Source organism: Pongo abelii, chromosome 12, assembly GCF_028885655.2.
Source record: "Pongo abelii isolate AG06213 chromosome 12, NHGRI_mPonAbe1-v2.0_pri, whole genome shotgun sequence".
Classification (NCBI taxonomy): Eukaryota; Metazoa; Chordata; class Mammalia; order Primates; family Hominidae; genus Pongo; species Pongo abelii.
The window spans coordinates 30,771,900-30,797,616 of record NC_071997.2 but is presented as its reverse complement, the minus strand read 5'-3'; the positions used below and the strand labels follow the sequence as shown (position 1 = coordinate 30,797,616).

Below are 25,717 nucleotides of genomic sequence, written 5' to 3'. Positions count from 1 at the left end.
CTTTTATTGGCAATATAATCTTTTTTATGAAGTAGTTATAATTTGCTTGCTACTTTCTGTTATTGGGCATCCAAGTTGTTTTCAACTTTTCCACTGTTAATAATCATACTCTGATAAAAACTTCAACAAAAAGTGTCTTCATTGCAAGTTATTTCCATAGAGATACCTAAAAACAGAATTACTGAGACAAAGGACATGAACATCTTTAAGTCTTGCAAATTGCCAAAATGACAGAAAGATTATACCTCTTTATGCTTCCAGAAGCACATAACCTTTTCTTTTCTTTTCTTTTCGAGACAGAGTCTCACTCTGTCGCCCAGGCTGGAGCGCAGTGGCGCAATCTCGGCTCACTGCAACTTCTGCCTGCCAGGTTCAAGCAATTGTCTTGCCTCAGCCTCCCAAGTAGCTGGGACTACAGGCACGTGACACCATGCTCGGCTAATTTTTTGTATTTTTAGTAGAGACGGAGTTTCACCATGCTGGCCAGGCTGGTCTTGAACTCCTGACTGCGCATAACCTTTTCAATATTGACTTTCTTATAGAAAAACAGATTTCTTTACTGTACTGATGGATTAATATAGTGATGTTCCATTGCTTTAATGACTTAAAGGAAAACCCATTGTTTTGGGGTTTCTTATTAGGTTAGGTGTTCTTTATTTGGCTTTTGTCAGTTGATTTTGGTTTATTGAGTTCTAGTCAGTGTCATTTTTTAAGATGGACTTAAACATTCTTCATCACTACTATTTTTATTAAAATTTCTAGAAATAATCAAGTGAGAATGCATTTAATAAGAACATGAGATTTTGCCTAACATAGAATTCTCTCCAGCTTTGATATAGAAAAGCAGTTATATAATTAAGATATATATAATGTGAATTGCTTATGTTGGCAAAACTGATGGCACAAAGAAAAATTTCAAACCCTTAAGCCAATTTTTTAATTTGATTTTAGGTGCTATTCGAGCACATAATGGTAGTCTTCAGCACCTTACTTGGCTTGGCTTACAGTGGAATTCATTGCCTGCTTTACCTGGAATCCGAAAATGGCTAAAACAGCTTTTCCATCGTTTGCCCCAGGAAACCTCAAGGCTTGAAACAAATGCACCTGAATCAATATGTATTTTAGACCTTGAAGTAAGCAAAGATTTTAACAAATTGAATATTCTGAATTTTGTTTAATTTTTTTTTTTCTAACTTAACTTTTCCTTAAATAAAACAGGTATTTCTCCTTGGAGTAGTATATACCAGCCACTTACAATTAAAGGAGAAATGTAATTCTCACCACAGCTCCTATCAGCCGTTATGCCTGCCCCTTCCTGTGTGTAAACAGCTTTGTACAGAAAGACAAAAATCTTGGTGGGATGCGGTTTGTACTCTAATTCACAGAAAAGCAGTGTAAGTAGTAAAACAAAAATATTGCTGTCACTTAGTGCATAGGTTTTACCAGGGATTTAATCCTCATGTGAAGATTTAATTTGTCATGTGACCCATTAACATATATGTATGTAAGCGCTGAACTGTGTATTTAGAAAGCAATTTTAGTAAATTGAACTATTTTTTAGACCTGGAAACGCAGCAAAATTGAGACTTCTAGTTCAGCATGAAATAAACACTCTAAGAGCCCAGGAAAAACATGGCCTTCAACCTGCTCTGCTTGTACATTGGGCAAAATGCCTTCAGAAAATGGTGAGTTTTAAAGTATAAGCATTTTTAAAGAACATTACCTTAATTTTTTAAAATCATGAACTTTTCATTGAAAGTTTTTTTGTTCTGAAAACAGCAGCTTGGTCATATTATGACAGATGTGTTTTTTATTGCTGCAAAATAGTTAATGTAGTTAAATATAAGCACTTAGAGGAGCAGTACCTGGCACACAGTGAATGTTACATATTAGCTGAGCTGTTACTGTTATTCCTTAATAATTAAGTTCTGATAATTATTCAGCCTGAAAAATTAAAAAGAAATTAGCACAAGGCTTTGTAGGTAAGACCGTTATAGATCTTTCTAAATATTTAAGGTGTGTTTTGTGTCACCATTAGGTGTAGATGGTCAGCCTTTGAACAAACTGACACTACAGAAGAGGCAGGTTTCAGCTATCTAAAAATGGTAACTGTTAAAAAGTAGTTTGGATTGCTACATTAGGGTGGTATTAGAAGCGTTTAAAAGTTGAGTGTAGAGGCCGGGTGCGGTGGCTCATGCCTGTAATCCCAGCATGTTAGGAGGCCGAGGTGGGCAGATCACAAGGTCAGGAGATCGAGATCATTCCTGGCTAACATGGTGAAACCCCGTCTCTACTAAAAATACAAAAAAAAAAAAAAAAAAAAAAAAATTAGCCGGGCATGGTGGCAGGCGCCTGTAGTCCCAGCTACTTGGGAGGCTGAGGCAAGAGAATGGCGTGAACCCAGGAGGCGGAGCTTGCAGTGAGCCGAGATCACGCCACTGCACTCCAGCCTGGGCTACAGAGCGAGACTCTGTCTCAAAAAGAAAAAAAAAGTCAGTGTAGAATGATCACTGGTATTAAGGTGGTTTAGTTATTACAGTATTTGGAAGCTGAACAAATGACTATTGAGGTACCATTTGGTTTTGACTTGAAATTTTAGCCAGTCCTTACAACTTGTAAATGAACTTTAGATCTAATCATGCGTGTTCCTTAAAGTTGTGTGCTTTTAACTTTCTTTTTTAGGGCAGCGATCTTAATTCTTTTTATGATCAACGAGAATACATAGGGAGAAGTGTTCATTATTGGAAGAAAGTTTTGCCATTGTTGAAGATAATAAAAGAGAAGAACAGTATTCCTGAACCTATTGATCCTCTGTTTAAACATTTTCATAGTGTAGACATTCAGGTAACAGAGTTCCTTTATGAATTTATTGGAGATGGGAATTTCCAGTTTATAAACAAAGACATGGAGCTATAAACTGCTTAAATTAATTGCCTTGTTATTTAATGGTAATCTTGTTTTCTAAATTCACTAGCTCTCACAAATAAGATATGACAGAGAAGAGTAATGAGATGTTTGTCTCTTAAGATCACATAAAATCTTTGGAAAATCATTTGGGTTTTATATTCTGAGTATAAACAATTTGACTAAAAACTATTCTGTGTGTTTAGGCATCAGAAATTGTTGAATATGAAGAAGACGCACACATAACTTTTGCTATATTGGATGCAGTAAACGGAAATATAGAAGATGCTATGACTGCTTTTGAATCTATAAAAAGCGTTGTTTCTTATTGGAATCTCGCACTGGTAAGTAGATGTGGTACTTGAGCTACAAGTTTTATTTATTTATTTATTTATTTATTTATTTTTAAAAGATGGGGTTTCTCTGTTGGCCAGGCTAGAGTGCAGTGGCACAACGTTGGCTCACTGCAACCTCTGCTTCCCAGGCTCAAGCGATTCTTGTGCCTCAGCTCCCGAGTAGCTGGGATTACAGGCATGAGCCACCATGCCTGGCCAAGCTAAAAGTTTTTTGTTTTAAAAACCTAATGATTTCATAAAAGCACTATTTGTATAGATTTTTCACAGGAAGGCAGAAGACATTGAAAATGATGCCCTGTCTCCTGAAGAACAAGAAGAATGCAAAAATTGTCTGAGAAAGACCAGGGACTACCTAATAAAGATTTTAGATGACAGTGATTCAAATCTTTCAGTGGTCAAGAAAGTAAGTAGCAGGTTGTTGTATGTATGTTCTTACTGATAACCCACTGGTCAATGTTTTTGCGTTGGTCTTATATTTTGGTAATTTCAAAAATACTCAGTAATATGTTATTACTAATGCACAGAAGGGATGTGTGTGTCTAAATGCTTATATTTGCTTGCTTTGTCTTAGGTTTGGTGTGTCTTTTTAAACTTGGGAATCTAGGTATATGCTCTTAAAAAGTACTTCTTGGGGAATTAGAAAAGATTTCTAAGATAAGACATTGATTTTGTTATCTTAGCAGTGTAATCAAAACAAATATAGCCTCAGGACTGATTCTTAATGAACTTTGCTGAAATTGAAAGTTGTTGCTGACAAGAGCATTTCTTCTCATCCTCATCAGCCATTATGAACGCCCTTGTTTTCTTGCTGTCAGCTGTTTGAGATTGTCATGATGATGTTAAATTATGTTCAGTCTTCTGAGTGTTTTGTTGATTAATTTGTGTTACTACTCTTTTATTAGGATTTATGTTGTCTGGTGTATTGTAGCATCTGTATTTCTGTCACCATTGAAAATCAGTTAGAAAACATCAGTAACTTATTTTGTTCACTTGGAAAAGCTTTCCAAGTTAACATTCCTCTACAATTATCATGGTTAACAGAAGTAATAGAAAGAGCATGGACTTTAGAATCAGAAGATGTTAGATTGTACAACACTTTTCTGTGTTCATGAAGAAAAAAATTATAGAATAAAGACAAAAAATAAAAATAATAATACAAAACAACAGAAAAAGAAAAAAGATAATTAAAAAACACTTTCACGTGTATTATTATTTAAAGTGTAAAGTGCTTATTAAAGTGACAAAAATGTAAATAAGATAAAATACATCATTTTAGAGTTTTTACTTTTGGAATTTTTTGCAAACGAAAGCCCTTAATTAATGTCTTTTTAGTTGCCTGTGCCCCTGGAGTCTGTAAAAGAGATGCTTAATTCAGTCATGCAGGAACTTGAAGACTATAGTGAAGGAGGTCCTCTTTATAAAAATGGTTCTTTGCGAAATGTAGATTCAGAAATAAAACATTCTACACCATCTCCTATCAAATATTCACTATCACCAAGTAAAAGTTACAAGGTAAACAGGAAAGAATGGAATCATTTCATTGTGAAATTGTTTCTGTTCTAAGTGTTGTAAATGCTGTTTTGTTATTTTTATTTTTTTTAGTATTCTCCCAAAACACCACCTCGATGGGCAGAAGATCAGAATTCTTTACTGAAAATGATTTGCCAACAACTAAAGGCCATTAAGGTAAGTCACTTAATTTCTCTAGCTGTACTTTTTATTCCAAGATTCCTTCCCTGGCCACTCTCTCACTTTTTTTCTGAAGCTGGTCAAAATGTCCCCTGCCATCCAAATAGTATGGTAAGGGGACATTTTGGTCTTTTTTTTTTTTTAAAGACAGGGTCTTCTTCTGTTGTGCAGGCTGGAGTACAGTGGTATGATCACAGCTTACTGTGGCTTCGACCTCCTAGCTCAAGAGAGCCTCTTGGCTCAGCCTGCCACGAAGCCAGGACTACAGACAGTCACACGCCACCAGGCCCAGCTAATTGTTGTATTTTTTGTAGAGACGGGATTTTGCCATGTTGCCCAGGGTGGCCTTGAACTCCTGGCTCAAACAGTCCTCCTGCTTCAGCCTCCCAAAGTGCTGAGATTGCAGGCGTGAGCCACTGTGCCCAGCCTACATACCTTGGTCTTGACCCTTTGCCATATTTTGTTTTGTTTTGTTTTGAGATGGAGTCTCACTCTGTTGCCCAGTCTGGAGTGCAATGGTGCGATCTTGGCTCACTGCAAGCTCCACCTCCCAGGTTCAAGCGACTCTCCTGCCTCAGCCTCCCGAGTAGCTGGGATTACAGGCACCCGCCACCACGCCCAGCTAATTTTTGTATTTTTAGTAGACACAGAGTTTCACCATGTTGGCCAGGCTGGTTTTGAACTTCTGACCTCAGGTGATCTGCCTGCTTTGGCCTCCCAAAGTGCTGGGATTACAGGTGTAAGCCACCACGCCCAACCCTTTACCATATTTTTGAAAGTACTTTATGTGCCTCTCTCCTCATCTTCCACAAAATTTGAGACCTTCAAAGGTAGAAACTGTTTTATTTAAAATATAAGAGTTCCTGGCACAGAGAAGTTTCCTGAGTGATCGAACTGCTACACTGTACTAATCATACGCTGGTCTATGAGTTCATTCCCAGATTAGCTGTGGATTACATGTGTTTCAAATGTATAGCTAGGAATTGAAAAGTGGTCTGAGCTTCAAAAAGTCCTACTATATTTTAATACTTCCATATGAATTTGACTTAATTATGTAAGGAAATAGTTATGTATATATATCTTATTTTAACAATAGGGTTCAAAGGAGCTTGACTTTTTTGGAATTGGAAATAAAAGTAGGTTCTTTCATGCTTATCAGGCAAGAACTAAATTACTCATACTGCTAAAGTTACATCAAAGATATGCTGATGTGTGGCGATTATTACAGTGTGATCAGCAGTATTTGCAACTTAAGAGAATACTATTTGGTGGGGAAGACATTTTTGAATTTGCACAAAAATTTTGAATGTTAATTGTGTGTAGTCGTGGCCTATGACAGTTACATACAATTTTGACTTAACACACAGGTTTCAGGCTCCCAGCATTGTATTCTGTGGAAGTATAGTGGAGCACTAGTCCATGAGCTTGAAAAGCTTGGTACTAGTACTGACTCTGCCATTAATTAATGATCTAGGGCCAGTCACTTCGTTTGTGACTGTTTGGCTTCTTATCTTTAAAAACGAGAGAATTATTGAAGCCAGTTCTCATCACATTGAATGCTAAAAATTACAGTTACAGCAGTGATTGCAAATTCAAAGCTCTGGTGCGGATACCAACAGTGACCATAAAGTTTTCTAGGTGATTGCACTAGTTTCTTATTTCTTGGATGTGTATGTGTAGCATCTGGACTAGGCACTGTAGATGGATGAGTGGGGGAAATTTTATTTAGCTTGAAAATTGAGATGGTTTTGGACCTCATGGTTAGGTCTTTCTGGGAAATTTTTATTTGAAACACTTGTGGAAAAAGAAAGCCGACATGCTAGATCTGTCCCTGACCTCACTTGTTAGAAGTGGTCGGATTCCTGGGCTGATACAGAGAAGTTTGAAACTTTTCAAAATTTACCTGTTTTCTGATACCCCTACAATTTCTTTGGAAAAACAATTTCCTGTTAAGTGTCTGTTTTGTAAGGGGACATTTTGTAGGTTCTAGGGTTGGGTATGGTGCTGTCATTTAGTTTTCTTCAGCAGAGATCAGGTAGCCACATAGCTACACCAGACGGCATTGTATCTATCTGCCGTCTTGTCAAGGCAGCAGAGTTGTGTTCAGAAACCATTTTTGGAGTCAGATCTGGTTCAAATTCCAGCTGTTATTCCCTGCATCCCTTTCTCTCATTTTAAGATAGGAGCTAATATTGTTTACCTAACAGTGTAGATAGTATAAAAATTAAGAGTTTAAGTGCGTTGGACATATCATTATATACATAATAAATTTCTCTGCAGCTGCTACTTTTTTCCCTTTCCTGGTGGAGCATTTGAACATCACCTTGAGAATGAGTTGTATTTTGTTTCAGCACGGGGTTAAGTGAAAAGCTAATTTGGGGAGGTGATTTGGAATGTCAGGTAGTCCAGATTGCAGTGTAGAAAGAACACACTGAAAGGATGGTCAGTGTAATGTTAGAGGACTGTGAAAGTTGGGGAAAGAAATTTAGTTTCTAGGTACTTGTTTTTTTGAGCAGGGAATTGTCTTGGCTGGAGGTGAACATCAGAAAGGTTAATGTAGGCAAGTGTAGAATGGAAATGAAGGTGTGATCATTTAGGAGGTTATTTGTTTAGGTGAGAGAGTTAATGAATTAGGTTTTGTATTAACGAATGAAAATGGGAGCAGATAAATTTTTAACAAATTAAGAATCATATTTTAAAATCAGCACCAGGTACCTAGAACTCATTGGCAAATAGAAACTTTCAAAAGATATAATCAGGTCCGGGCGTGGTGGGTCACACCTATAATCCCAGCACTTTGGGAGGCTGAGGTTGTGGATCACTTGAGGTCAGGAGTTCAAGACTAGCCTGGCAAACATGGTGAAACCCCATCTCTACTATTATACAAAAAATTAGCCGGGCGTGCTGGCTGACGCCTGTAATCCCAGCTACTCGGGAGGCTGAGGTGGGAGAATTGCTTGAGCCCAGGAGGTGGAGGTTGCGGTGAGCCAAGATTGTGCCATTGCACTCCAGCCTGGACGACAGATTGAGACACTATCTCAAAAAAAAAAAAAAAAAAAAAATCAGTTATTTAAATTTAAAAGAGTAAGCTTTCCCAGCACTGTTTCTGGCATGATATAATTAAATGTTTAAAATTATTTGATTTTTTTTTTTTCTTCCAATAGAAAGAAATGCAGGAGTTGAAACTAAATAGCAGTAACTCAGCATCCCTTCATCGTTGGCCCACAGAGAATTATGGACCAGACTCAGTGCCTGATGGATATCAGGGGTCACAGAGATTTCATGGGGCTCCACTAACAGGTGAGCTGGCAAGTGGATAATTGCATATTTTAGTAAAACTACTTTACTTCCCTCTTTTAAGTAGATAACTTGTGAAATCACCTTGTTTATATATGTTTGTTAATATACATGTCAACGTCTGTTTATATGTTACTTCAAAAGCTGTATTTGGTGTTAACGGAGATTTTTATAACCCCAAGCAGAAAAAACGAGCTGTATGTGATCACGTGTATATAAAGGCTTAAAGAACACTTAATCCACACCTCAGATGAGCTGAGATGAGATTATTCCTTAAATTGAAAAATGTTAATGAATAGAGTTATGCACCAAGAAATGCTTAATTAAGAACCTACACCTCTGGGGAATTATTTTGATGATAATGATGAGAGGCAGGACATTATATAGGAAATCTTACTTAATTTGAAATATTATGGTTATATAAAGAAAGAAAAGGAGTTTGGACCTGAATCATACTGGGTTTTTAAGTTCTGCTCTATCACTTACTATAATAGCTGTGTAAGTTAACCTGTCTGAAATGTGGAGATAATACTTGCCTTACATAATTACTATGAGCATTTGTGTATGTGCAGGTGGGCGTGGGTGTGTATCAGACATTTATTAGAGTATACAGTAAACGGTTAATGAACTAAGGTTACTAATAGTGTTTACTGTGGGTTGGCTATGTGCAAAAGTGCTTTGTGAATGTAATTTTATTTAATTACAGTAACTTAGAATGGCCGGTACCATTATTAATCCCTTTTTTATAAATAAAGAAATGGGATCAAGAAAGGTTAGGTAACTTACTCATTATTATACAGCTAGTTATTGATAGAGCCAAGATTCACACTCCAGTGGTGTAACTCCAAAGCACTTGCCAGTATAATACATTGCTCCCAGGCAGCCAGAAATAACAAAATTGTTCCTTTTACGTACGACAGACTTCTGAAACGGTAGTAGTAGTGCCCTTTTTTTTTTCTCTTTTTAGCCCAGGAAAGATTTAGAATAAAATCTAGTTTAGATTAGCACATTTGTGTGATGGTTCATATAGTTAAGGCAACCCCACTAGCCTTTTGTGATAGTATCTTCTCAACACAAGCAAAATAACAGAAAATCTTTGTGAAGTCAAGCTTATTAAATGTCATAAGTCATAGATAAGTATATGAAATGTCTAACGTGCAAACCTTGTTTACTTAAAACCTTATACATCATATAGGTCCTTGTAAGAGGATAAACGAACTGGCTAGCCTTTTCTGGGGCTTTTTTAGTGATGTGTGCAGTCAGTTATTTGGTGCCTTGTGGGTCATGTTTCCATTTCTTCTGTGTACAGGCATAAAAGGTCTTCTGTTCTTATACAAGCATGTAAATACAACATTCCCATTGTCTCATTTTATTCTTGCAATGACCCTATGAAATGTGTAGAAGCAGCACATCCTCATTTTACAATTGAGAAATATGGAGACTCCAAATGGATTATTTACAGGTTCACAAAACAGCTTTGTGGCACTGAAAGGGCGAGAGCCAAGATCTCCTGATTTCTGTTCCTGTGTTCATAGATTCTTTTTCCTTAATAAAAGTAAACATATATCAAGATGGTCCTTGTTTTTTTTAAAGTAAGATGATTAAAATTAAAGATTAATGAGCTCATAGGAGATACTCAGAAGTACTGAACAGGGTGAAGAAAACTAAAAACTAACCACCTTATTAACATTTCTTATATCTGAGAGCATTTCCTTCTGGTTCTTTCTCTATACATATAGTATTTTTTATGAGATTGTTACCATGTTATTATGTTGCATGTAGATGAGCTAGCCTGTTTTTTAAATGTTACTTTAGTTCTGAGCATTTTTAAACTTAAATGTTTTTTGAATATTAATGAGTTCATGGTATCCCATCACATGGAAGTACTGTAAATTCTGTTCCTTTATTTATGTTGTTTCTGGTTTATGCCATTACAAATTCTAGGACACTGTCCTAGTTTTGTAGGGTATTCAAAATATTCAGTTTGTGCTCTTACCACTAGTATCTGATAGTGCCATCTTCGCACTTTTGCTAATGCTGACTTACTAGTTTATAAAATCCTTTGCCAATTTGTAGGAACAAAAGTGATATCAATTTTTAAGGTTTTTTAATACTAGTCATGCTCAACAATTCATGCAAATGGCTGTTGGTAGTTTTGCCATCTTCAACGTGGGTACCTTCTAGTTGTTTGGTTTCTCGGTAAAACTCACACAAAACAGTTGGAGAAGAATTTGTATATCAACATGAATGTTAATGTGATTTTTTAAAAGCCAGCGAACACATTTGTGTTCCTTGTGAGATCCTTTGCATGAATTTGTCAGGTAATTTTTTTGACCTGAACATTCTCATAATAGCTTCAGTTTGCACAATGCAACCTCGTCATTTTGCGGATTTTCAAGGCTCACTTCAAAAACATGTTCCTTGAGGCCTATTATATTTCTTTCCTAAATTGTCTATTCATATGGTGCTTTTAAAAATTAGATTACTTTTAGTAGATTTATTAGAGCTCTTTAGTTTTTTTCCGCACAGTTTAGAGTCAGTAGTCAATTAAAGTCCCTACTTAAACTTCAGACTAAGATTTTTTTTTTAATTTAAAATTATATTTTTTCTTTTTGCTTTCATGTAGACAGACATCTTGCAAGACTTTAAGATTCTTGGGCCATTTCTGTCAGGTTGTTCTGTGTTCTGTGCCTGCTTCCTCCCCATAGTAATTTCAAAATAGCTATCCTCACCTCTGTTAGGTTTCCAAAATCAAACTTGGGCTTCTGGCTAGCCTTTTCTCGGTCTTGATTTTTCAGTGCTTTCCAGAGGCAATTGTTTGGAACCTCTTGGCACAGTTTCTGTTTCTTCTTCCATGTACAGGCATAAAAGGTCTTTTGGTTGTTTTCTGGTAAAACTATCATAAAACAGTTCAAGCAAATGACTATTGGTAGTTTTGCCGTTAACATGGGTGCCTTCTAGTCATTTTGTTTCCTGGTAAAACACACAAAACAGAGGGAGCAGATAGTTTGTACATCAGCATGAGTGTTGATGTGCTTTTTATTTTAAGCCAGGGAACACATTTTATGTTGTTTATGACATCCTTTCCATGAATTTGTCAGGTGATTTTTGAGCTGAACATTCTCAGTAATAGCTTTAGTTTACAAAATACAACCTAGTCTTTCTGCAGATTTTCTAGGCCCACTTCAAATGCATTGACCATCAGATGGCATCTTGGTTCCTTACGTCCTTTCTGTGACTGAATGTCCATAATTCCACATCATACTGATCTTTCTTAGAAAAGGCAACAGTTACTTTCTTCTTTATTCCTTTTTTAATGTTTGTGAGGTAGTTGTTCTTATTGATCACAGTGATGCTATTCTCTTATTCTTCATGTCATATTTAGCAATTTTTTTCTAGTTTGTCATTTGATAATCTTGATTGGTGTATTTTGATGTACAGAAATTTAAAATTTATGTAGTTAAATCTTTCTTTAATTTCTATTGCTTTTGTATTTATAGCTCTTGCCTAGATAGTCTTAACTGTAGTATAGACTTTAACAGTGTTTTCTTTATTTTCTTTTTTTTTTTTTTTTAGCTGCAACTACTGGCCCTTCAGTATGTTATAGTCAGTCACCAGCATATAATTCCCGGTATCTTCTCAGACCAGCAGCTAATGTTACTCCCACAAAGGTAACAAAGGAATAATTTATACATTTATAATTATTTCCTTTTTAAATTGTTTAGGGTTCCTTCAAATAAATTCAAGAGAGCAGTAGTTCAGTATTAAAACTTTTATGTCCCTTAAAATGTAGATATTTTAAATTTATCTCCAAATACAGAAATTATACTTCTTAGTCACCTTATTTTTGTGTTACAATAAGTGTGAATATTTAGAATATTTTAAAAATGGGAGTGGTGGTGGTGGATCCTTCATCATTCTGTTTTAACAGAAATAGAACTGTAATGCCCTTGCTGACCCACTATGTGGTAAGTACTTTCGGGCCTGATACAGCTATATGTATAACAATTGATTGAAGACTCAATATTACAGTGGTAGTTGAATGTGACAGCTTTGAGGACAGAGTGTTGGGGTGCATTTAGACCCTTGCTCTTCTGCTTATTTTGACCACAGGCAAGTTTCTGAACCTCTCAATGCATCAGTTGCCTCATATGTAAAATGATAATAATAATACCTTAATTCATAGGGTTTTTGGGGATATTAAAATGAGATAATAATGTAAAGTGCTTAGAACAGTGCCCAGCTGGCACATTAATAAATGCTCAATGAATGTTATCATCATCATCATTATTGTTAACATCATTTGATAAATTGTTTAGGAATGAAGAAGGTATTTATTTTATGACTTTAGCTGTAGATTTTAAGATGCTATAATTAATTTTCATTATATGCCAAATATATATGCAAGTATCTTTGTAGTAATGTGGTTTTCTCTTAACCTACTTATGCCTAGTGCTCCATTATTGGAACACTAAGCTTATGGGAGTTATTTATATCCTACTGCTCAAGGTCATTGCCAAGGTCTGATTTTTCACACAGAAAATTTGCAGCCTCTGGCATAAACGGGTTAATGATGTGTACTACATCCCCTAATGAGATCTTCTTCACTTCATATTCATGTTTGAAGTTTGTGAGAATTGGTTTGCATTTAGTTATCTGTAGTTTTGTAGACAATCTACAAAATGTTTTAACTTTCTTTTAGGGCCCAGTCTATGGCATGAATAGACTTCCACCCCAACAGCATATTTATGCCTATCCACAACAGATGCACACACCGCCAGTGCAAAGCTCATCTGCTTGTATGTTCTCTCAGGAGATGTATGGTCCTCCTGCATTGCGTTTTGAGTCTCCTGCAACAGGAATTCTATCGCCCAGGGGTGATGATTCCTTTAATTACAATGTTCAACAGACAAGCACAAATCCACCTTTGCCAGAACCAGGATATTTCACAAAACCTCCAATTGCAGCTCATGCTTCAAGATCTGCAGAATCTAAGGCTATAGAATTTGGGAAAACTAATTTTGTTCAGCCCATGCCGGGTGAAGGAATAAGGCCATCTTTGCCAACACCAGCACACACAACACAGCCAGCTCCTTTTAAATTTAACTCAAATTTCAAATCAAATGATGGTGACTTCACGTTTTCCTCACCACAGGTTGTGACACAGCCCCCTCCTGCAGCTTACAGTAACAGTGAAAGCCTTTTAGGTCTCCTGACTTCAGATAAACCCTTGCAAGGAGATGGCTATAGTGGACCCAAACCAATTCCTGGTGGTCAAACCATTGGGCCTCGAAATACATTCAATTTTGGAAGCAAAAATGTGTCTGGAATTTCATTTACAGAAAACATGGGGTCGAGTCAGCAAAAGAATTCTGGTTTTCGGCGAAGTGATGATATGTTTACTTTCGATGGTCCAGGGAAATCAGTATTTGGAACACCCACTTTAGAGACAGCAAACAAGAATCAGGAGACAGATGGAGGAAGTGCCCATGGGGATGATGATGATGACGGTCCTCACTTTGAGCCTGTAGTACCTCTTCTGGATAAGATTGAAGTAAAAACTGGTGAGGAAGATGAAGAAGAATTCTTTTGCAACCGCGCGAAATTGTTTGGTTTTGATGTAGAATCCAAAGGATGGAAAGAACGTGGGATTGGCAATGTAAAAATACTGAGGCATAAAACATCTAGTAAAATTCGCCTTCTAATGAGACGAGAGCAAGTATTGAAAATCTGTGCAAATCATTACATCAGTCCAGATATGAAATTGACACCAAATGCTGGATCAGACAGATCTTTTGTATGGCATGCCCTTGATTATGCAGATGAGTTGCCAAAACCAGAACAACTTGCTATTAGGTTCAAAACTCCTGAGGAAGCAGCACTTTTTAAGTGCAAGTTTGAAGAAGCCCAGAGCATTTTAAAAGCCCCAGGAACAAATGCAGCCACAGCATCAAATCAGGCTGTCAGAATTGTAAAAGAACCCACAAGTCATGATAACAAGATAAGCAAGGCTCCAAAGAGTGGATTTGAAGGAATGTTCATCAGGAAAGGACAGTGGGACTGTAGTGTTTGCTGTGTACAAAATGAGAGTTCTTTCTTAAAATGTGTGGCTTGTGATGCCTCTAAACCAACTTATAAACCTATTGCAGAAGCTCCTTCAGCTTTCACATTGGGTTCAGAAATGAAGTTGCATGACTCTTCTGGAAGTCAGGTGGAAACAGGATTTAAAAGTAATTTCTCAGAAAAAGCTTTTAAGTTTGGCAATACAGAGCAAGCATTCAAATTTGGGCATGTGGATCAAGAAAATTCACCTTCATGTATGTTTCAGGGTTCTTCTAATACAGAATTTAAGTCAACCAAAGAAGGATTTTCCATCCCTGTGTCTGCTGATGGATTTAAATTTGGCATTTCGGAACCAGGAAATGAAGAAAAGAAAAGTGAAAAGCCTCTTGAAAATGATACTGGCTTCCAGGCTCAGGATATTAGTAGCCAGAAGAATGGTCGTGTTGTGATTGTTGGCCAAACAAGTAGCACGTTTACATTTGCAGATCTTGCAAAATCAACTTCAGGAGAAGGATTTCAGTTTGGCAAAAAAGAGCCCAATTTCAAGGGATTTTCAGGTGCTGGAGAAAAATTATTCTCATCACAATGCGGTAAAATGGCCAATAAAGCAAACACTTCTGGTGATTTTGAGAAAGATGATGATGCCTATAAGACTGAGGACAGCGATGACATCCATTTTGAACCAGTAGTTCAAATGCCTGAAAAAGTAGAACTTGTAACAGGAGAAGAAGATGAAAAAGTTCTGTATTCACAGCGGGTAAAACTATTTAGATTTGATGCTGAGATAAGTCAGTGGAAAGAAAGGGGCTTGGGGAACTTAAAAATTCTCAAAAATGAGGTCAATGGCAAACTAAGAATGCTGATGCGAAGAGAACAAGTACTAAAAGTGTGTGCTAATCATTGGATAACGACTACAATGAACCTGAAGCCTCTCTCTGGATCAGATAGAGCATGGATCTGGTTAGCCATTGATTTCTCTGGTGGTGATGCCAAGCTAGAGCAGTTGGCAGCAAAATTTAAAACACCAGAGCTGGCTGAAGAATTCAAGCAGAGATTTGAGGAATGCCAGCGGCTTCTGTTAGACATACCACTTCAAACTCCCCATAAACTTGTAGATACTGGCAGAGCTGCCAAGTTAATACAGAGAGCTGAAGAAATGAAGAGTGGACTGAAAGATATCAAAACATTTTTGACAAATGATCAAACAAAAGTCACTGAGGAAGAGGATAAGAGTTCAGATACAGATGCAGCCAGTGCCTCAGACACAACAATAAAACCCAATCCTGAAAACACTGGGCCCACATTAGAATGGGATAACTACGATTTAAGGGAAGATGCTTTGGATGATAGTGTTAGTAGTAGCTCAGTACATGCTTCTGCATTGGCAGGTAGCCCTGTGAGAAAAAATCTTTTCCGCTCTGGTGAGTCAACAACAGGATTTAACTTGAGTTTGAAATCTGCTTTGAGTCCATCTAAGTCTCCTGCCAAGTTGAATCAGAGTGGGACTTCAGTTGGCACTGATGAAGAATCTGATGTTACTCAAGAAGAAGAGAGAGATGGACAGTACTTTGAACCTGTTGTTCCTTTACCTGATCTAGTTGAAGTATCCAGTGGTGAGGAAAATGAACAAGTTGTTTTTAGTCACAGGGCAAAACTCTACAGATATGATAAAGATGTTGGTCAATGGAAAGAAAAGGGCATTGGTGATATAAAGATTTTACAGAATTATGATAATAAGCAAGTTCGTATAGTGATGAGAAGGGACCAAGTATTAAAACTTTGTGCCAATCACAGAATAACTCCAGACATGACTTTGCAAAATATGAAAGGAACAGAAAGAGTATGGGTGTGGACTGCATGTGATTTTGCAGATGGAGAAAGAAAAGTAGAGCATTTAGCTGTTTGTTTTAAACTACAGGATGTTGCAGACTCGTTTAAGAAAATTTTTGAGGGGGGAGGGGGGAGGGATAGCATTGGGAGATATACCTAATGCTAGATGACGAGCTGGTGGGTGCAGTGCACCAGCATGGCATATGTATACATACGTAACTTACCTGCACATTGCACACATATACCATAAAAGCAAACGTATAATAATAATTTTTTTAAAAAGGGTAATTAAATTAGAATAAATAAAATAAGAATATGTTCTTTTTGGAAAGCTTAAAAAAAAAAAATTTTTTTTGATGAAGCAAAAACAGCCTAGGAAAAAGATTCTTTGATAACAACCTCATGTTTCTCGGTCAAGCACTCCCAGAGAGTCACCATGTGGCAAAATTGCTGTAGCTGTATTAGAAGAAACCACAAGAGAGAGGACAGATGTTATTCAGGGTGATGATGTAGCAGATGCAACTTCAGAAGTTGAAGTGTCTAGCGCTTCTGAAACAACAACAAAAGCAGTGGTTTCTCCTGGATTTAGTTTTAATGCACCTTTGAAAAGTAACAATAGTGAAACTAGTTCAGTAGACCAGAGTGGATCTGAAAGCAAAGTGGAACCTAACAAATGTGAACTGTCAAAGAACTCTGATATGGAACAGTCTTCAGATAGCAAAGTCAAAAATCTCTTTGCTTCCTTTCCAACGGAAGAATCTTCAATCAACTACACATTTAAAACACCAGAAAAGGGTAAGTACTTTGTTGTTAAGTTAAGCACAGTTTTTCTTTCTTTTAATGTTTAGCTTGATGCAGACTCTTTGTAGGATACTAATGTTGGGATATAAATGATGCTTTGTGAACACCCCCAAAATATTTGAGCAATTTTTTTTTTTCTCCGTTAATAAGTTCACGGTGAGGTTTCAAAGAGCAAGAGAACTTAGTTTAAGACATTTCAGTAACTGGAAGATACTTCTATCATGCTAGGGCAGAGCAAAAGAACTCAGTACAGTATACGGACTCATGCTTGAATCATGCGCATTAACGTGAGTCTTTTTTTAAAGTGTTCATTTTCATTTGTTCAGTTTCTTTTGTCACTCAGAAAACATGATATTGAGGCTGGGCACGGTGGCTCACTCCTAGAATGCCAGCACTTTGGGAGGTTGAGGTGGGCAGATCACTTGAGCTCAGGAGTTCGAGACCAGCCTGGCCAACATGGTGAAACCCTGTTTCTACTGAAAATACAAAAATGAGCTGGGCATGGTGGTGCGTGCCTATAATTAGCAGCTACTCAGGAGGCTGAAGCAGGAGGATCGCTTGAGCATAGGAGATGGAGGTAGCAGGGAGCTGAAATCATGCCACTGCACTCCAGCCTGACTGAGTGACTGAGTGAGACTTTGTCTCCAAAAAAAAAAAAAAAGAACATGATATTGAGATGTTCTCAAGTTGTATGTCAGTCTTGCTCATTTATTAAATGAGCAAAGAATGAAACTACAGGGATAAATGAATATGTAAGACAATCAGATTGGTGGTATAAATTGAGGGAATCTGGCTTTTTATGTTTTAAAAGCATATTCATTTTGTTTCCCAAAATGTTAAAAAATATTCTTTATTTTCTAGGATTTAATTTTAGCCTTTTTAAATCTAATCCCATGGCCTTTTGGACTAGCACCCCTTCCTCACAGCCTGAGAGCAAAGGTATAGAACTAGCATTCTCAGTATGAGATAACAGCAGTTTTTAGCAGCTGGTAGCTCTTAGCAAAGTATTAATAACTGTGGCTGTATGAAATTAAGTACTTACCACTACAACATGCATGTTAAAGAATGCCAGTTTAAGCAAAGTACCTTTTGACTGGTGGCATGACACCCTTGTTGGTTTGTTTTTTTTAAATGTACTGGGATGCTGATTTGTAATGTACTTCATTGCTCTGTTATTTCAGGTCTGCTCAGTGAAGACCTATGTTTTATCTAATGTTTATCTTTAGCCACTAACGTCTGCCAGTATTCAAATGTAGTGGCAACGGCATGTATACAATATGGAAGAGTGTCCCTGTAGGGCTGTTCTTTTGTGCATGGTTTAGAAAAATGTTGTATTTGAAAATGGACCCCATTTTTAACAGCCAGCATTCTACAGCTTGCATATTATATGTGTTGCACAGATCATTTTTAGAAGTGTGGCTACTAGAGTGGAAGAAGAAGTGGGATCTGTTGAAGGCCTTCAAGAACAGGTTAGGGAAGTGAAATCTCACCATTAGTGACCAGTAACACATCTTAGCCATGCCAAACAAGTACAATGATAAAGTAACAATCTCTGAATTTTTTTTTTTAAGTATACCGGTTTTATTACTAGCTAAGGTAGCTCTTAATCTTTTATTTTTAAAGATACGGTCTTTGAGAAATGTGAAAAGTGTTAACTTAAAAGTGGATGTATACTTGCGTATAGTTTCTGTGAGCTCTAGGTTAGGAATCCCTGACCTAAAAACGAATGTGCCTATACACTACTGTAGAACATAGAGCCTTATTCTGTTTTGAATCTGATAATGTCATTGTCCCAAGGGACCTTAGAAATGAAGACTTTAGACATGAGTAAACTGAGGCCAAGAGAGGCTGATTTACCCAAGGTGTCTTTACTGAGTAATAGCAGAAGTGGAACAAGAATCTGTATCTTACGGTGTACTGTTATTTCTCCTAGCTAGGAAATGATACTAATTTTTTGTTTATAATGAAGGAGAGGGGCCCTCTCCCTCCCCCTCCCCCTCCCTCTCCCTTCTTCGGTCCCCCTCTCCTTCTTTTTTCGGTCTCCCTCTATTGCCGAAGCTGGACTGTACTGCCGTGATCTTGGCTCGCTGCAACCTCCCTGCCTCAGGCTCCTGTGACTCTCCTGCCTCGGCCTGCCGAGTGCCTGGGATTGCAGGCGCACGCCGCCACGCCTGAATGGTTTTAGTATTTTTGGTGGAGACGGGGTTTCGCCGTGTTGACCGGGCTGGTCTCCAGCTCCTGACCTCGAGTGATCTGCCTGCCTCGGCCTCCCAAGGTGCTGGGATTGCAGACGGAGTCTCGCTCACTCAATGCTCAATGGTGCTCAGGCTGGAGTGCAGTGGCGTGATCTCGGCTCGCTACAACCTCCACCTACCAGCCTCCTGCCTTGGCCTCTTAAAGTGCTAAGATTACAGCCTCTGCCCCGCCGCCACCCCGTCTAGGAAGTGAGGAGCGTCTCTGCTTGGCCGCCCATCGTCTGGGATGTGAGGAGCCCCTCTGCCCGGCCACCCCATCTGGGAAGTGAGGAGCGCCTCTGCCCAGCTGCCATCCCGTATAGGAAGTGAGGAACGTCTCTACCCGGCCGCCCATCGTCTGGGATGTGAGGAGCGCCTCTGCCCAGTCGCCCAACGTCTGGGAAGTGAGGAGCGCCTCTGCCCGGCCGCCCCGTCTGGGAAGTAAGGAGCGCCTCTGCCCGGCCGCCCCGTCTGGGAGGTGAGGAGCGCCTCTGCCCGGCCGCCACCCCGTCTGGGAGGAAGTGAGGAGCGCCTCTGCCTGGCCGCCCCGTCTGGGAGGTGAGGAGCGCCTCTGCCCGGCCGCCCCCTCTGGGAAGTGAGGAGCGCCTCTGCCTGGCTGCCACCCCATCTGGGAGGTGAGTAGCGCCTCTGCCCGGCCGCCCCATCTGGGAGGTGAGGAGTGCCTCTGCCTGGCCGCCACCCCGTCTGGGAAGTGAGGAGCGCCTCTGCACTGCCGCCCTGTCTGGGAGGTGTACCCAACAGCTCCGAAGAGACAGCGACCATCGGGAGCGGGCCATGAGGACGATGGCGGTTTTGTTGAAAAGAAGGGGGGGAAGTGTGGGGAAAGGAAGGAGAGATCAGATTGTTGCTCTGTCTGTGTAGAAAGAGGTGGGCATAGGAGACTCCATTTTGTTCTGACTAGGAGAGATTCTTCTGCCTTGGGATGCTGTTGATCTATGGCCTTTCCCCCAGCCCCGTGCTCTCTGAAGCATGTGCTGTGTCAACTCAGGGTTAAATGGACTAAAGGCGGTGCAAGATGTGCTTTGTTAAACAGATGCTTGAAGGCAGCATGCTCTTTAAGAGTCATCACCACTCCCTAATCTCAGGTACCCAGGGGCACAAACACTGCAGAAGGCTGCAGGGACCTCTGCCTAGGAAAACCAGAGACCTTTGTTCATGTGTCTATCTCCTGACCTTCTCTCCACTATTATCCTATGACCCTGCCATATCCCCCTCTCCGAGAAACACCCAAGAATGATCAATAAATACTTCATTAAAAAAAAAAAAAGTAAGGTGGGTAGGGAGAAGAGAGTGAGTGGTAATCAGGCAGGATTTGATGAAAAAAAAAAAATCCCACAGCAGCCATAAAATCCAATCTTAGGAAGCACTTAAATGAGAAGTTTTGGCACTTAATGAAGAAAACTGCAAAACTTATATAGGATGACTATTATTTGAACTATCAGTTCTCAGATTGGTTTATAAATTCTAAGACAAATTCGTTAAAAATTGTAGAGTTTTTTTGGCTGGATCTTGAGAGAATTCTAAGTTTTAAGTAAAAAACTAGCAAGAGTAGCTAAATTTTTTGTAAATGAAAAGAAAAAAGTGACATCCTACTGAAAGAGACACTAAAACTTATCACAGTTACAGTAATGTGGTAGAATTCTGATGCAAGAATGGTAGAATTCTGATGCAAGAATGGTACAGATTAATGTAGCAGAAGAGATAGATACTTCCGCATAACAACAAACAGGTGCCAGGCTCTCTTCTAAGCACTTTACATATCTCAATACACTTAATTCTCAAAACAACCCCCAAGTATATTAGCATCAACACTTTACAAGTGAGGACTCTGAGGCATAAATAGATGAAGGAACTCAAAGTCACAGACTCAGATTTCTTAAGAAACCTCAGGGTCACAGAACAAGTAACAGAGCAGAGCTGAAATTTTAATTCAGGGAGTCTCGTTCCAGATCTGTTGTTTCATCAACTAAGCTATACCATCTCAGTAAAGTTTGAAACAGAAACCAATGAAGAAAGAAATTCCTTCTAAGGAATTAGGTTTTTATTTCACTCCACATAGCAAAATGTATTCTGGATGGGTTAAAAAATTTTGTGAAAAATATTTTTTAGTACTTGATCTTTTTTTTAACTGACTTTTGGATACAAAAGACTTTTTCAAACTTTAGATACTAAATTTAGGCCAGGTGCAGTTGCTCACGCCTGTAATTCTAGCACTTTGGGAGGCCAAGGTGGGTGAGTCACTTGAGGCCAGGAGTTTGAGATCAGCCTGGCCAACACAGCGAAACCCTGTCTCTACAAAATATACAAAATTTAGCTGGGCATGGTGGCACACACACTCATGGTGACTGTAGTCCTAGCTACTCGGATGGCCGAGGCACGAGAATCACTTGAACCTGGAAGGTGGCAGTTGCAGTGAGTGGAGATTGTACCACTGCACCCCTACCTAAAGTATTTTAACAAATTACAAAGGAAAAGATTGATAGATTTAACTACTTGAAATTGATATGTCTGGTCTACCTCTGGAAGAAATTAATAGATTATAGGGTCTCTTAAAATGTAAAGAAGCAAGTTCCTCATGTAACTTGCTCTTATGAAGAAGCCCATATATAAATTTTAAATGGGTTTTTTAATGGATTTATAAGATCTTTATATATAAGCATACTAATTCTTTGTCATGTATAAATTTAAATTTTCAAATTTCATTACCATATTTTCATATGTAATATAAACTTACATATAAAAATGTGACAGGATTTAAGGTAGAACCAGAGGTGCTGAAATGTTTATTAATGTTGATCACTTTTAAAAACACATATACCTATGCTCTATTAGGTTCTTCAGGATGCATCATTATAAAGATACTGAGTAATTTTTGGAGTTTGTTAATTTGGCTAGTTTTTTAGTGTTCATATCACTTGTAATAACTTGTATCGGTTTATTAAAAGATCTGAACACACAGGAGTCCTAGAGGGACAATAATTTGTAATTATTCAGATGTTTAGAAGTGTCTACCCTGCATAAGGAAAGTAGACTCTTGTATGCATGGCATTCGTTTTTGTTCCAAGACTCCCCTTAGGAATAATACTTGATTAAAATCAGAATTTCCCAAAGGGAGCCATTATTTATTATGCTTTGGCATAGCAATTCAGTTTTTACAGCTATTGACAGCAATTGGAACCAGAATGAGTAAAAATGAAGAAGGCCAGATAGAGACTAAGAGGATAAATATCTCTGATTTCTAGAGGAGCCTACCCAAATACTAAACAAGCACAGAATCTTCTTTCTATGGAAAAGAAAAGACCCTAGTGATACCTCAACCCTGTATGCATGTGTGCCAAGAAGTAGCAAACTCATAAATAAACATAGAAAAACATACTTTGGGAGGCCATAGCTTGAGGATTGCCTGAGGTCAGGAGTTCGAGACCAGTCTGGCCACATGGGGAAACCCCATCTCTCCTAAAAAATACAAAAAAATTAGCTGGACATGGTGGTTGAGGCAGGAGAATTGGTTGAACCAGGGAGGTGGAGGTTGCGTGAGCTGAGATCGCGCCACTGCACTCCAGCCTAGCGACAGAGCAAGACAACGTCTCAAAAAAAATAGAACATAAGCCAGATTCTAGATTCCCAAGTCTTGTCTTCTGCCACTGAAATCACTAAATGGACAGACTATAAAATCAAAATTCAGATTGTAACAGTCAGCCACCAGTTGAGTCAAATAATTGACCATATGTAAATGAGAATTAGAAACAAAAGTGCGTTAGTCAAGGATCCGATCTGGGAAGCAAGAGCCGGGCATGGTGGCTCACACCTGTTATCCTAGCACTTTGGGAGACCTAGGCAGGCAGATTGCCTGAGCTCAGGAGTTTGAGACCAGCCTGGGCAACATGGCGAAACCCTGTCATCTACTAAAACTGCAAATATTAGTTGGCTGTAGTGGCACACACCTATAGTCCCAGCTACTTGGGAGGCGGAGGGAGGAGAATCGCTGGAACCCAGGAGACAGAGGTTACAGTGAGCTGAGGTTGCACCACTGCACTCCAGCCTGGGCGACAGAGCAAGACCCCATCTCAAAAAAAAGATTTCGCAAGCACGATCCAAAAGAGCATAAATGCCACACAAGACCCAGCAGAGGCCGGGCTCAGTGGCTCATGCCTGTAATTCCAACACTTTGGGAGGCTTGAGGCATGCGGATCACCTGAGGTCAATTCAAGAGCAGCCTGGCCAACACGGTGAAACCCTGTCTCTACTAAAAATACAAAAATTAGCTGGTCGTGGTGACACATGCCTGTAATCCCAACTACCCCGGAGGCTGAGGCAGGAGAATCATTGGAACCCGGGAGGCGAAGGCTGCAGTGAGCCAAGATCGCGCTACTGCACTCCAGCCTGGCGACAGAGCGAGACTCCATCTTAAAAAAAAAACCACCAGAGAAGCCTGTGGAGGTGAGCCAAGGACACAAGAGGTCCAGGTCCACAGGAAAGCCACTGCCAGGCTTCACAGTCCTCTTGGTTAATGTTGTTTCTCTTTTACGCATAATATCTCAGTGGAACTTCCAAATATAAACTTTGCAAGAAAACATAAACAGTGTGCTAGCAATAAAACCACAATTAGATACCACCTCACATCAGTCAGGATGGCTACTATTAAAATGTCAAAAAAATAACAGGTGCTGGTAAGGTTGCAGAGAAAAAGGAACACTTACACTTTTGGTGGGAGTGTAAATTAGTTCAGCCATTGTGGAAAACAGATCCCTCAAAGACCTAAAAACAGAAATACCATTTGACCCAGCAATCCCGTTACTGGGTATATACCCAAAGGAATGTAAGTCATTGTGTCATAAAGCCACATGTACGTGTATGTTCTCTGCAGCACTATTCATGATAGCAAAGACGTGGAATCAACCGAAGGGCCTGTCAGTGGTAGACTGGATAAAGAAAATTGGTATATATACACCATGGAATACTACACAGCCATAAAAAAATATGAGATTATGTCCTTTGCAGGGACATGTATGAAGCTGGAAGCCACTATCCTTAGCAAACTAATGCAGGAATGGAAAACTAAATACCACATGTTCTCATTTATAAGTGGGAGCTAAATGATGAGAACACATGGACACATACAGACGAGCAACAGACACTGGGGCCTAACAGAAGGTGGAGGGGTAGGAGGAGGGAGAGGATCAGGAAAAATAAGTAATGGGTACCAGGCTTAGTACTTGGATGGGGAAATAATCTGTTCAACAAACCCCTGTGACACAAGTTTGCCTACATAACAAACCTGCACATGTACCCCTGAACTTAAAAGTTAAAAAATTTTTTTAAAACACCATTTTGCTAGTAATTTTGCGGGCACATTTATGGGAAGAAAATAGAAGTTTTCCAGAAACAAAGGCAAAAACAGGATTTATAAGGAAGGAGAGAGAGAGAAAAAGAACTACATGCAATCTCGAAACTGAATCTCATTTACATATTTTGGTGGATAACCTAATTAGCTTGTGTGTGGCAAAAAAGTCTGATCATTCTGTCCTTCAGTAGGCCAACTAGGAATATCAAAGAAAATTCAGTTGGCTTTGGATTCTTCAGGAAATACTGAAAGTGTCACTGCAGAGTGTGAGAGACTAAATCTATGAATGTCTTCCAGTGTTCTTTCATTAGCACCTTTACCTTATATTAGGTCAGGCCTGGAATATTTCTCTCATCAGAATTCTTCAGGTAGAGTTAGGTATCCAGGTTAAACTTTTTATCCTCTGTCCTTAAATTGTGTTTATTAAACGTTTTATCTATCCTTAAATTGTGGTTACATTTCAGAAGTTCATTTTTGTTAATGAGTAGAATATTTAACCTTGGAGCTATTATATTGTTTATATTTTAAATTTTCTTCTCCTTTCATATGTTTCCCCCACCCTCCAATACTAAAAGTTACCCAAAATATGCTAATTTTATTACCTAATGCCAGTTAGGTATTCTGTTCAACTTGGGTAAATATTTTAAGCATCCGGAATGGACTCATGAATCTTAAGGTGGCTTGATGATGAAGTCTGACCTGTTGAATGCATAATAATATGCCAAAGTTAAATCCTTCTTTTATTGAAGAATCTTTTATTAGAATATGAAAAGCAGTCAGAGCAACTGGATGTGGAAAAAGAACGTGCTGATAATTTTGAGCGTCATATTGAAGACCTTACAAGACAATTAAGAAATTCGACTTTGCAGGTAATTTTTTAATAAATCCAAAAATGAAAACTATCACAGGTATATTTTAATCTCAATACTTTTTGCATAAAAAATTAAATATAGTCGGAAACAGAATTTATTCCCCCCCCACTTCACCCTCCTTCCCACTTAGGAGAGAAGAATAAGACGAAACAGCTAGCAACTATCTTGCTTATTATTCTAATCTCAGTTCCCCTAGAGAATTGTTTGTTTGGGGGTTTGTTTGTTTTTCATTTCTGCTCTTTGCTCTGCCAGTGCAACCTGATCTCTTGTAAGGTTTACCATATTAGTATTTCAATGACAGATTTT

General features: G+C 38.7%; 1 protein-coding gene and 1 long non-coding RNA gene across 2 annotated transcripts in view; one reads left to right on the top strand and one right to left on the bottom strand.

Moving 5' to 3' along the window:
- The window catches only part of LOC134759637 (uncharacterized), a 64,097-nt gene that overhangs the window by 9,169 nt on the left and 29,211 nt on the right, over positions 1-25,717 (bottom strand). The window lies entirely within an intron of this gene.
- The window catches only part of LOC100445837 (ranBP2-like and GRIP domain-containing protein 3), a 74,941-nt gene that overhangs the window by 22,643 nt on the left and 26,581 nt on the right, over positions 1-25,717 (top strand). Inside the window, 11 exon segments of the mRNA XM_063713388.1 lie at positions 952-1,133; positions 1,219-1,394; positions 1,562-1,685; positions 2,683-2,844; positions 3,111-3,248; positions 3,517-3,663; positions 4,593-4,772; positions 4,863-4,946; positions 8,114-8,249; positions 11,823-11,917; positions 25,289-25,408. Of these exon segments, the coding sequence (XP_063569458.1) occupies positions 952-1,133; positions 1,219-1,394; positions 1,562-1,685; positions 2,683-2,844; positions 3,111-3,248; positions 3,517-3,663; positions 4,593-4,772; positions 4,863-4,946; positions 8,114-8,249; positions 11,823-11,917; positions 25,289-25,408 (1,544 nt within the window).